General features: G+C 36.6%; 1 protein-coding gene across 3 annotated transcripts; it reads right to left on the bottom strand.

Moving 5' to 3' along the window:
- Window positions 1-990: 990 nt before the first annotated feature.
- LOC117410821 (cdc42 effector protein 3-like) lies at window positions 991-10,177 on the bottom strand. 3 transcript variants are annotated; one of them, XM_034017666.3, is made up of 3 exons: window positions 9,882-10,177; window positions 9,696-9,784; window positions 991-3,421 (listed from the first exon to the last, which is right to left on the bottom strand). In XM_034017666.3, the coding sequence occupies exon 3, from the start codon at window positions 3,179-3,181 to the stop codon at window positions 2,324-2,326; it is 858 nt and encodes a 285-aa protein (XP_033873557.1). In that variant the 5' UTR covers window positions 3,182-3,421; window positions 9,696-9,784; window positions 9,882-10,177; the 3' UTR covers window positions 991-2,323. The 3 variants fall into 3 exon arrangements, with proteins under 3 accessions (XP_033873557.1, XP_033873556.1, XP_033873558.1); XM_034017665.3 differs by lacking the exon at window positions 9,696-9,784 and having other exon boundaries at window positions 9,840-10,177; XM_034017667.3 differs by lacking the exon at window positions 9,696-9,784 and having other exon boundaries at window positions 991-3,417; window positions 9,840-10,177.
- Window positions 10,178-11,441: the final 1,264 nt, after the last annotated feature.

Genomic DNA, 11,441 nt, shown 5'->3' with positions numbered 1-11,441 from the left:
AGTTCACACCCAGTTTTAATTAGCATGACTATTCATTTTTAATGCCTGAAATTTAACCCCTAACTTAACCCCAACCACTGTAATTTGATTGGCCTCAACCATTGCTAAAGTAGCTACCTAAAGATACAGTATGGTCAAAATCACATGCTGTCTGAGAGCAATGTGCTAGCCCTTGTATTCTGTATAGTATTGTTTTATTGTCCCTTACACATGAACCGGCAGTATACAGAATTAAAATACAAAAGGCAATATGTGTCCATGTTTATAAGAGGGAATAATTAAAAGCTTTTATTTTTTAGGTTTGTTTGTGGTCAGAATTCCCTGGAATTTTAATGTAACGTTTCTCAGGATTCCTGAAGAAATGTTGGAGCTTCCGACCTTGATGAAACACAAAATAGAACTCAAAACAGGAATAAAAAGCAATTATATAACAGACACACAAGCCTATCCGGGTATCTTTGAATTGTTTATTGCTTTGCATACAATATAAAGGACTGGTGAATAGTGACAACTGTGTCATAGTGATTAAAACTGCCATATTGCATGAAACAGAAAAGGTTTATATTTTTCTAGTTAAAATCCCATTGTTATTTAACTGCTTCAGTCACCTTATCATGTAATATACATCTACTGAAGTGTTTCTGCAATAAAGTCCACCGACCAACCAGCACAGTATACAGTATGTGTTACGGCAGAAGTCAGAATCTGGTCAATCTTAAGTTTTACCAGTAAATGTCAACATTTTCCATATAAGGTGGTAAATGTCAGAAATTATGAAGAAATAAATAGCTTTTTGGACATTTACCAGTTAATCTTATGATTTACCAAAGTTTATTGGTAAATGTCAGAAATTATCAAGAAATAAATTACTTTTCAGATATTTACAAGTTCATATTATGATTTAACGGAGCGTATTATTAAATGCAGGTCTATCATCGAATATTTATTCCTGCATATAAATTGTCAATTAACAAAATAAACAAATAATCATTAGCCGAAGAATATATTTATTTCTGCATACACATTTTCCATTAACAAAATAATCATTAATGAGCTTACAGTAATGGACAATTGAGCAATTCAACATGGTACTGAACACTATTGTAATCTACTTATGTAGAACAACCAACATTCTGGTAACTTTGCGTATAAAACAATTCACAATGGTGTTGAAGGATATTGTACTCCAAATACGTAGTAGTTCAATGAAAATCACACTTTGGTTAGGACACAAAACGTGACAAATACAGGTACTGAATAGATATATTCACTTATTGCAGCATGGTAGACACTTGAAGTTACACAGGTCTCCTGAAGCCTTACAATGCGATACAAAGCCAAAGCCACTTGGTTATTCTTGAGATTTACAGGTACATGGTACATGTCAGAAATAAAGCAGATTCGTTACCGTTTTGCTTTGTAAATGTCGACCTTGTAAATCTTAAGATTTCCCAATATTCAAACTTTTACTGTAACATATGTGTGATTAAAGCTGACAACAGTTTGTTTATGATGTAGTTCTTGCATGGTCACCCCCATCCGACTATGGTGAACATACTGTATGTAGTGTATTGTGTCTACCCAAACAAGACATATAAGTATTGAATGATTCCAATAGCATCAGTGTTTAGGAAGAGGCCTTTATAGGGTTATGTCTTTATAGGTAAAAAATGTTGGTAGGAAATTTTCATTAAACGTAAAGGACATGTTTATATTTTTTTGACTATTATTTGCCCTAACTATAACTTGTGTGCCAAGGGATAGAAAAAGTAAACAGTTTCCTTTTAAATAAATTCCTTTCAACACACGCTGAAAAAAGAAAACAAAATAATAAAAATAGGTTTTCTGAAAAATAGCATGAAAAAAATGCAGTGCACATGTAGGCCTACAATAATACTGTATTAGATCTACATCTAACAGTGGCAAAGGCAATGAGTATGATGAAAATAAACAGTATATAATTTAATTTGGAAAAAAATAAAACAAAAGGCACTTAAAATGTTGTAAAAAGTATACTGTTTTCTTTTTAAACAATCCATGTTTGCTTTTATGGTAAAAAATAAATAAAAAATGAAATACACTGCTTTTTAATGCATACCCTACTGAAGCACAGGAAAAAAAAAAACACTGCTAGATCAATAAAAATAATAGCAAAAATCCAATTGCATATAAAGAAAGTAAAGTCATTCCCCTTGTTTTACTAGAAAGGAGTGCTTTCCCAGACCACAAAACAAAGAAAGTGTGTGATCAACACCATTGGCTTTTATTCTTGTACCATTAACAGGTTTCCCTTTCTGTTCCATCGTATACAATTCTGAAATCATTACTTGTGATCCATAACGTTAAGAACCTCATCCAAAATGGAGGGTCCCAGGTCAAGTTCCAGGGACAGGAGGGACCCTGTAATATTTGAGATTGATTCCTCTGAGACACTTTTTCCTTTTGTAAATTCAAACTGACAGTTGTTAAGCAGGTTGTCCTCGACTTTCAAACAGTTGGTGTAATGTCCTGGCAAAGCTGTTGAATTATTCGCTTTACCGTTACTGTTGGAGTAATAGGGAGCAGACCATTTATATCCGTTATCACTGGTGTGTATTTTACCATTTTCAACCGGCTTGTTTTTCTCTGTTAGTTCAGGCTGTTTGTCTAAAGAGACTGGGAATTGCTTTATAGATGCCTGGGATTCGGGTTTGGGAGGGAACATCACAGAAGAAAAGATGGGCTTGGTTTTCTCTGATAATTCCTTCTGCTTTGGTTTCTCTGAAGGGTTAAAAGGCACAAGGGGTTCAGTGTTTGGAGTCAAAGTGACAGTGGAAAGGAGGGGGAGAGTAAGGGCTTGTGAACCTCCAATGGTAGGAAGGGAAATAGCGTTTTTAAGCACTGGTGAGGGAGTCTCTGAAAAAGTGGCATCTGAGGTGCTGTTCGCCCTTGAAAACTCATTGTGTCCGATAAACTGAAGATATCGTATATCTTCCTGACCAGGCAGAAGGTCATACTTCCCTTGCAGAAATGACATATCTCCGAACGCATCCTGTTCGCCTCCCTTCCCGATGTGAATGGTGTGGCGGAAGTCCCCAAGCGGTGGGCTAATCATATCGGGGGACAAGATGTCCCTCAGTTTGCATTTCTTGCCCTTTTTGCTATTGGTTGCCTTGAGATAGATAGGCGTCTTAGCTGGCATCCTTCAGACCAATTCGAGAAAGTATGCAAAAGAGAAAATAACACGAAGGCCCTTGTGGTCAATGCCCTCACATTCTTGACATGTGGAACCTTTGATTTCTAACTAAGCTCTTTTGTCATCCAGTCAAAAACACTCTCTGTGGTAGTTGTTCACAGCTGAGAATATTTACCCCTTGGGAAGGTAATCTTCGAAGGAGTCAATCCCATCAAGCTTCTTCATGAATAGTAGGAGGCAACCTGGCTGGAAAAGAAAGAAACATGTTATCATTAACCTGCTCGTCATGGTTAACTCGATCATGAAAACCATTAGTAATAGGACTGACAATTCCATCCTACAGATCAGCTTCAGGGTGTTGCTTCCCTTCATTAGGCAGAATGAAAGGAGCCCAGACAGGCAATGTTGGATACAGTTGCTGAGCACTCTTACAGTATTAGTCCCTTCATACTGCAAGTTCATGGACATGTTACACTTGTCTATACAAAAAGGTTTAACCCATCCCCTGACTAAGAAAACCACTGGCTTTGACTTGCAGACAAAACCTCAGACAGCCTCCTTAAAATCCCGCAACTATGTATAATTTTCATCTATTTACACAGGACTTTTAAACCAACTGTTTCACAAAAGAGTTTTTGAGACAACTTGTTGGCAGTTCACTGTGGAAAGCTACTACGAAAAACACCAGCCCATTCAATGAACCCTTGTCTGGAAAGGTAAGGAAAAAGCCACACTGCAGTCTGAATCATTATTTCCAATGACAGGGTTTATCGTGGGCAAGGGTGCCACATAGCTTTGACACACTGTACTATTGTACCTCATCCCAACTGAATCATGCTTTTTAACAGAAACTTTATGAATATATAATTTTTTTTACAAAAATGTGCCTGAAGGAGGCTTATACATATCAGATGAGGAGTCTTTATTTTAGAACCATACCTAAATCCCTGGATTTTTAAGAAAGGAATGCACTTTACCAACAGTCACATTACTCAATCTGAAGAATAATTAAAAAAAAATACTTTGTGGGATTATTGACAAGTTGCTGCTTTAAAAATGTGTAGCATTTTGTCTTGAAATTAATATATAGTAATAAACTCATCTGAATATTGAAGACTTTCCATTACAAACTTATAGCAGCTTTAATACAGCAAAATATATGCATTCCAGGCTCAACCAACACAGGCTTTACTCTGTGGTGGTGCTCAAAGGGTTAAAATCTGTAATTCAAAAGGCCTGTATTCCACATACTTGAATTGGGTGTGCTGCTTATTTGGATAAGCACATAGGGTTTCCTGAAAGTGGCTTCTTAGAATAAACATGGAGAAAGTGAAAAAGTGCAGTGCCCTTATATAGACATGTTTACTTTCAAAAGCCTTTAACCAGTGACCTCCAGAGATGAACCATCTTGCTTTCAGAGGTGACCCGGTACGGAACTGTCTGCGCAGCCAAGTCTACCAAATACGTATCTCTGTTAAAAAACATGAGCATTCCTTTTATGCTGGGTGACAAGTTGAGGCTTGCACAAAGGCCTTACATGGCCTTTCCCCATGGAAAGAACCTCCAAAACAGCCTATTGCTCCTCAGTCATTTAACAAAGCTGCACATCTGGAATATAGCAGGACACTGCAATTTTGTTACACATGTAGGTATGAAAAAATAAAATATTTAAAATATTGAGCAGGTTTTTGGTATTTTATTTAATTGGGCCCTTGGTCTGCATATGGGTGAATAAATGTAAAATACCAGAAATGATCATGATTGCTCTGACTTTTATTTATTTATTCTTTTATGCCATTATTCATAGGCTTAAAGTTGGAACCATAATTGAAGCCACACATGTAATACCTTCCTTTGCTTGTTATTAATGTTCTATAGAAACAGAAGCTAACAAAACATACACCAGGGGCATTGAAATGCATTTCAGTAAAAGCTAAGCAGTTTCCCAGGTTTGATTAATTCAATAATTTCCTCTCTATATAGAGCTGTCAAACCATTTTTAGCGGCTTGTTTAGATTGACTGTAATATGGATGTAACAACAAGTATGTACAGATCTGATAAGAGTTTAATTAAAGGATGTTGAATAAAAGACATCTACCGGAACGGACATTAAAATAAGTATACAGTAATACAAGTTAAGGAATGCTAAATGTAAATTTGCCTGTTCAATTTGCATGGAATGGAATCAGTACAAAATGTCTCAAATGTATACTACAGGGTTACTGGTTGGCTAATATATGTGTAGATTGCTTTATGCGGTACACATGTCAATACAACAAATACACAGATATTCACTATCTTATAACTATATTATATACCACTTTATTGCCTAGTATTTACTGCTTTATTGTTTCTATACAAAGTACAAAATCACATTGTAATCGCTTGTGCTCATAACATTCGTGTTATAATAGTGATATCTCGGTTTTTCATTGACTTTGAGGTGTAAGCGGTGCTTTGGAACCAAGTCAAGCAGGTAATGTCAAGCAGGAAACTGCTGTATGACTGATGTCTTGATGTGGTTAGTCTGTAAAACTAGAGTTGTAATTGGCTGAAAGCTACTCAGCAGTCCATAATGTTCTGTACATCACTTTTTAATTACTGATCATGGAGACATCAGACATGGAATGGTATGGCCACTAGTCTGCCTGCCTCAATAGTAGCACTTAAGCATTTGTCAGAGGGCATCAGTTAAATTTCAAGTGGCATAGCAGCTTTTTTTTTTATCACTCTACAAATATACCTGCCACATGCTGCCACTAAATTTAGACAGTGAAAGAGAATGCAAGGCACGTGAATTGAGGGGCACTCTGATTTGCTACAGCCTGTGTTAAACCTGACCTTCAGAACATACACTCTTAGTACATCTACTGTTCCGCACACTGTGTTTGAACAGCTATACTTGTTGGCTGATTTTCTAATGTTTATATTATTTGATTAGGATGTCTTCAAATTATTATTACTATTATTTATTTATTTATTTTTTGGCCACTCTACATCCGTAATTGTGTTTCAAAAATAGTAAAGCGGTAGACAAGAGATTTCTTAAGGGATAGCAACTGAAGTTGACACATCTGTTGTTTGCTAAAGCAGTTCCTGAAGGCAGTAAAACTTGTGACTTATCAACAGCTTAAAATATCACAAAAACAAAGTGTTCTTGAAGTTGTGATGCAAGATAAACATGTTTTCAGCTAAATTGCATCAATACAGAAATACCATTTCAACACTTTCTGTGATCTATTGAGACAGTATTCAATTCACAAAAATGTATGCCAGGTTTATTAATGGAGAACAAACACATGTTAGTTTTGCTAAACATATAATAGATGTTAATTAAAGACTTCAGTAAACACTTTGAAATACTTGTTTGAGGGAAAATAAATTATAATAAATAAAAATGAAAACAGCACTAGTAATAACCTCAGGTCAAGAACACAGAACAATTTATCTAGAGGCCTACCACATACTCTCTACTAAAAGTTGTGCATTCTCTTTGTCCACAAAGAAGAAAGCACCTTGGTTTTACTTGGTACTTGGAAGTGTTTCCCCTCAATCTGAACAGCACTATCAAAAAGGCCTGACGGTATAACAGATATAGTACAGCCTGCCTTAACACATACAGAATGTGAGCATGGACCTGCTGACCCTGAGTCAAGAGTGCTACCTAACCAGACGTCAACACTCTTATTACTGGGGCTACGTTTCCACTTTCCACAATCCGGTTCTGGAAATCATCGTTGATGAACATGCTGTTTTTGTAATTGTCAAACAAATGCTCTGCAAGCGGAGGATGCAAAGATGGTCTGATTGAACATGCAGGGCTCAAAACAGGAAAAGACGTAAGTTCGCACTACAGTATCTACATCCACCCTTGTCTAATATAATTTCCCTGTAGAGGCACAGATTTCTACTTCAAAGCAGCAATGTGTTTTTGTATCACAGGCTCAGTGAGAATCGTACACAGAACGAAGATTGAAACACTGGGCAGGTTTAGGTACCATCACTTTAGGGTCCGATATCACTGGACCAGGCCTTTTTCACTCTGTGCTGTTGAAAAAGTAAATTTCATCAATATGGAAAATGCAGGGCCGATAATAAAACAAACACTGTAAAATAGTCTGAGGGGATTCAGTTAGAAAGAAGAAAAAAGCAAATAACATTGGGATTGATTGGGGTCAAAAGATTTATCCTTAGGGTGCTGAGTTATAATGTTGAACCAGATCTGGCTGAACATCAAATGAATAAATACTGTAGGCTGCTGCCTCTGATGACAGAGTTATGTCTACAGAGATGCAAAACATGAGCCACCACAATTCATACCGACTTTGAGGATGTACTATTTACTCAAGTAGCAACGGAAGACAAATGTAGCACATTACAGTTGCTAACAGCGTATAAACAGCAACTTGCTATTTAGAGGTCTCTATTTAAATCTGCACCCTCAGGACAAAAATGTGGCTTTACCAGCAGGTGACTCAGCGTTACTCATTAAGTGTCAAGAAATGCCAGATACTTTCTGTATTTCAATATAGTTCTAAAGAATGTAGGCTCTCAGTACCTGAAGAGGAAATAGACATTTGTTCTGATAGATATTGTATATAGAGTAGGAACGAGGTTAAGCTTATCCCATGCAGAAAAATCTAAAAAGAATGTCTGAAGTCTTCAGGTACAGTCTAGGAATTACATTGAGCATAAATAGCTGATGTTGTTGCTACTGCTACTGTGGTCTACCCTTCAAGAAAGATATGGAAACGTTGATTTCTATCCATTTGTGTTCTTTCCAGACAGGCAAGAAACTACAATTGTTACCTTTATCACCTTGCATGCTGAAATAACACCTAGTTACTGTATATTCATTTTTCAATACCTATGCAACTGCCTTATATATATATATATATATATATATATATATATATATATATATATATATATATATATATATATATATACACACACTGTATTATGGATTACCCTTGGAACCACTATATTCTGAGACTAAACAATGGTAACGCCACTTGTGGCTCTCAAGGTGGAATTCCAGTAAAGGACCTTGTTCCAATCAATTCCTTTCTTACCGTAATTATTGAATTTAATGTTTTTAATTAAATAATGAAGGAAATGGTTGCAACAATGTCCTGGTCTGTCCAAATAGACAAAGTACAGTACTGGTATGGAAACATACCATCTGTATCCTCAACCAAGAATAAAATAGAACACAGAGTTTCATTGAAAAATCATAGGAAAATGCTTCCCAAGGTATAGACATTTATGATTCATCCAATCAGGTGCCAGAACTGTGAAAAAGTATGTTGCCATGACGTTCATTCACAGTATTAGTAACAAGCTTTGTAGCAATTTCATTGGATGTCGGCTTGTGGTTCCCATTAGCAATAAACTTTACATATCACGGTTAAGTGTAGGCAACTGGTGGCAGGTCCTTGGCTGGACTGACCCCTGAGGGCCACAGGTGAGTGCCATTGAGTCTTGTTTGCTGCAATGCTGGGTGCATTCCAGTTTACTAAAATCCTGAGCAGCTGTCAGAGACATCTGCTGTGACTGACCGACGATAACTACTGCAACATTTATTTTACTAGTGTGAAGTACATCTGCTCCCACTAACTGTTTTTTTTTAAAATTATTATTATTTAAAAAAAAAAAACCAGAGGTTCAAGTAATAGTTGGACTGATTCATTTTGTAGGGAACATTTGGGCCACCAAGACACCCATTGTGATAACAAGTTTGGTCAAGTCTTTAAAGTGGTTTAACCCTAACAATTCCAGTCTCCTTATTGAAAGACAGCCTCTTGTGAGAAAGCCTCCTAAACTCAGTTGGTATTTTCCTAGCACCTTGCCATGACCTCTTATAAATTCGGTAAGCTCCCATAAAAATGTCTGTTCCCCCGTACAGGCTTTACTTGTAATGAAGGCAACTGGATTTCAAGTGCAATACAACTACAATAACAAAACTGAATGAGCGAAGTGCTTTTCATGTCAGGACACATGCAATTCAATTATTATTATTATTATTATTATTATTATTATTATTATTATTATTATTATTATTATTATTATTATTATTTCAGTTGAGAAAACAACCAATGTATGATAACTCTGTATGGTTGCATTGAATTTGACTTTTACCCAATAAAGTCATTTTCATTCCAACAGTAATAACTCCAGTGAACACTGGTAGCTGTATCTGGGTCATGTTATTAATAGGCATGGTGTAACACTGTTTGTTCTATACGTTTCTATGAAACATTGTAGTTGCTGTACTAAGATAAGTACTTGACATTATTACTTTCACTTGCAAAAATATGGAGGGAAATTCATGGCAGAGTGTTTTTCCATTAAAAAAAAATCCACAAAGCACAGTCATTCATGCATTCTGTTTTAACTACTCATTCATTAACCCTTGTTTAGACCCATGCAGCAAAGACTATTAGTAAAAAGAAAACATAAGATAGAAGTTATTTTCTTATCCTAGGAACCCAGGTAATAAATCTATAAGCTTCTTACCTTATCTTCTTGCCTCAGAGTTGCCTGCAGTCCTAAGAAAAGCTATGCAAAGCAAGGTGCATGTGCTTCAGTCAAAACCCTGAGCTCAACTGAAATGAAAATGGTTAAAAGAGGACAGCTGGTTAAGTTTCTTTTCAGACTCACCCATAGACAGAAGTATCCAACACCTGTGTCAGTCTGTCATACCCTTCCTTCCTCAATCCAGCCAGCAAACAGAATTCAAATTCTCCTCTGCTTTTTAAAATAATCCAATCCAGCTCTTTCAAGAGAGAAGGAATGGGTGTGGAAGGTTGTACAACACAGAAGTACCAAGTTGCCCTTTGTATGCAACAGGTATTTATTTAAGTCCTTCTCTTTACAAATGATGTGATGTGGGAACTGGTCGCTTTTGATAAACTGAGTTCTGTGAAACCAGATGGCAGAAGGCAGACACACCACAGGCAGAGCAGTGCTGTGGGCAGGCCTATCTCTCTCTCTCTCTCTCTCTCTCTCTCTCTCTCTCTCTCTCTCTCTCTCTCCCTCTCCCTCCTTCCCTCTCTGAGATGAGAGAATTGAAGAACTCGATGTAAACCCTGGCAGATAGGATCACTGGAACTCTCAAACAAAAAAAAAAAAAGCTGTGTGTGCTCAGTCGCCCAGACGCGACACATTGGGTATTTTTGGACCTTTGCAAAAAACAAGTCATTTCCTTTTATTCTCTTCAAATTAGTGGTTAAATGGAATGGGACAAGAAACTTTTTAAAAGTTAAGTACACCCATACACGATTCATGTCATTTGCAAAACAAGAACACCCTGCCAAAAAAAAAAAAAAAGTACAGAAAAATATAATGCAGTAGACTTATTTCTTAATGTACTTTGTTTCTCACTACTTCTGGGGCATAAAAAAAACAGTTCTTAAAGGTGTGACGTGATTTCAACTTTATGACCTGATATTGACCCTAACCTGGAATGGGCAAACATGTCACGTCTTACAAGTTTCACACTTCAAGTGTGAGTGAATTGTGGGCGTATGACACTCCTGATTTTCAATGCAGTTACAATTCAACAGCATTACACTGGCAATGCAATGGGGCAAGGGCAGCACAATGTTATGAGCTAGTAGTAGAATGGAACCACAGTATTAACATAGTGCTATGGTACAGTGGTGCAGTCTTAAATCTGAAGGCACTGGAGCACCACCAAAATAGAGATTTTCTTGAACATTTACAAATTTTATTTCTAGTACCACATATAATAGGAAATGCATTAATCTAATTTCTACAAGTATTTCCATAAAGTGCCTTTCTCCATCTTGTCAGAATGCTTTACTTTATGTGTCTGTGTGTGTCAGTGGCTTTGTTTGTATTTGGGTCCAGTCGTAGTTGATGCACTGTTGCTGTCGTATTCGTCAGCAATTTTAACCTTCTTAAAGAAGCCGTTCGTAATGCTCTTTGCATTGCATCAAGAGGACCACTGACTGAATCAGACAGTTGTGCGGGAGATGTGAGTCATGTGACTTACCTTACCTATATACGACTACTACTAAATAAGTTTCATGGCTAATGTAACCACATGCTACCATTTGCGAATGCAATGACTTTTTGCACAAAAGTGTGTTAGAGTTTTAAAAATGTGATACATATCAGTATACAATGTACAGATGCATATATAATGGAAACATCCTTAAACACCATAATGATCAACATACAGTACTGTGTAAAAGTCTGGGATCCACTAACCAACACATACAGCCCTACTTTTTCTTT

This window comes from Acipenser ruthenus, chromosome 6, assembly GCF_902713425.1.
Source record: "Acipenser ruthenus chromosome 6, fAciRut3.2 maternal haplotype, whole genome shotgun sequence".
In the NCBI taxonomy this organism is placed as follows: Eukaryota; Metazoa; Chordata; class Actinopteri; order Acipenseriformes; family Acipenseridae; genus Acipenser; species Acipenser ruthenus.
The sequence above is the reverse complement of the archived record's forward strand: the minus strand, read 5'-3'. Positions and strand labels throughout refer to the sequence as shown.

What these genes read in the sequence shown, in the direction of transcription:
- LOC117410821 (XM_034017665.3), bottom strand. Translation starts at nt 3,181, where the DNA reads ATGCCAGCTAAGACGCCTATCTATCTCAAGGCAACCAATAGCAAAAAG.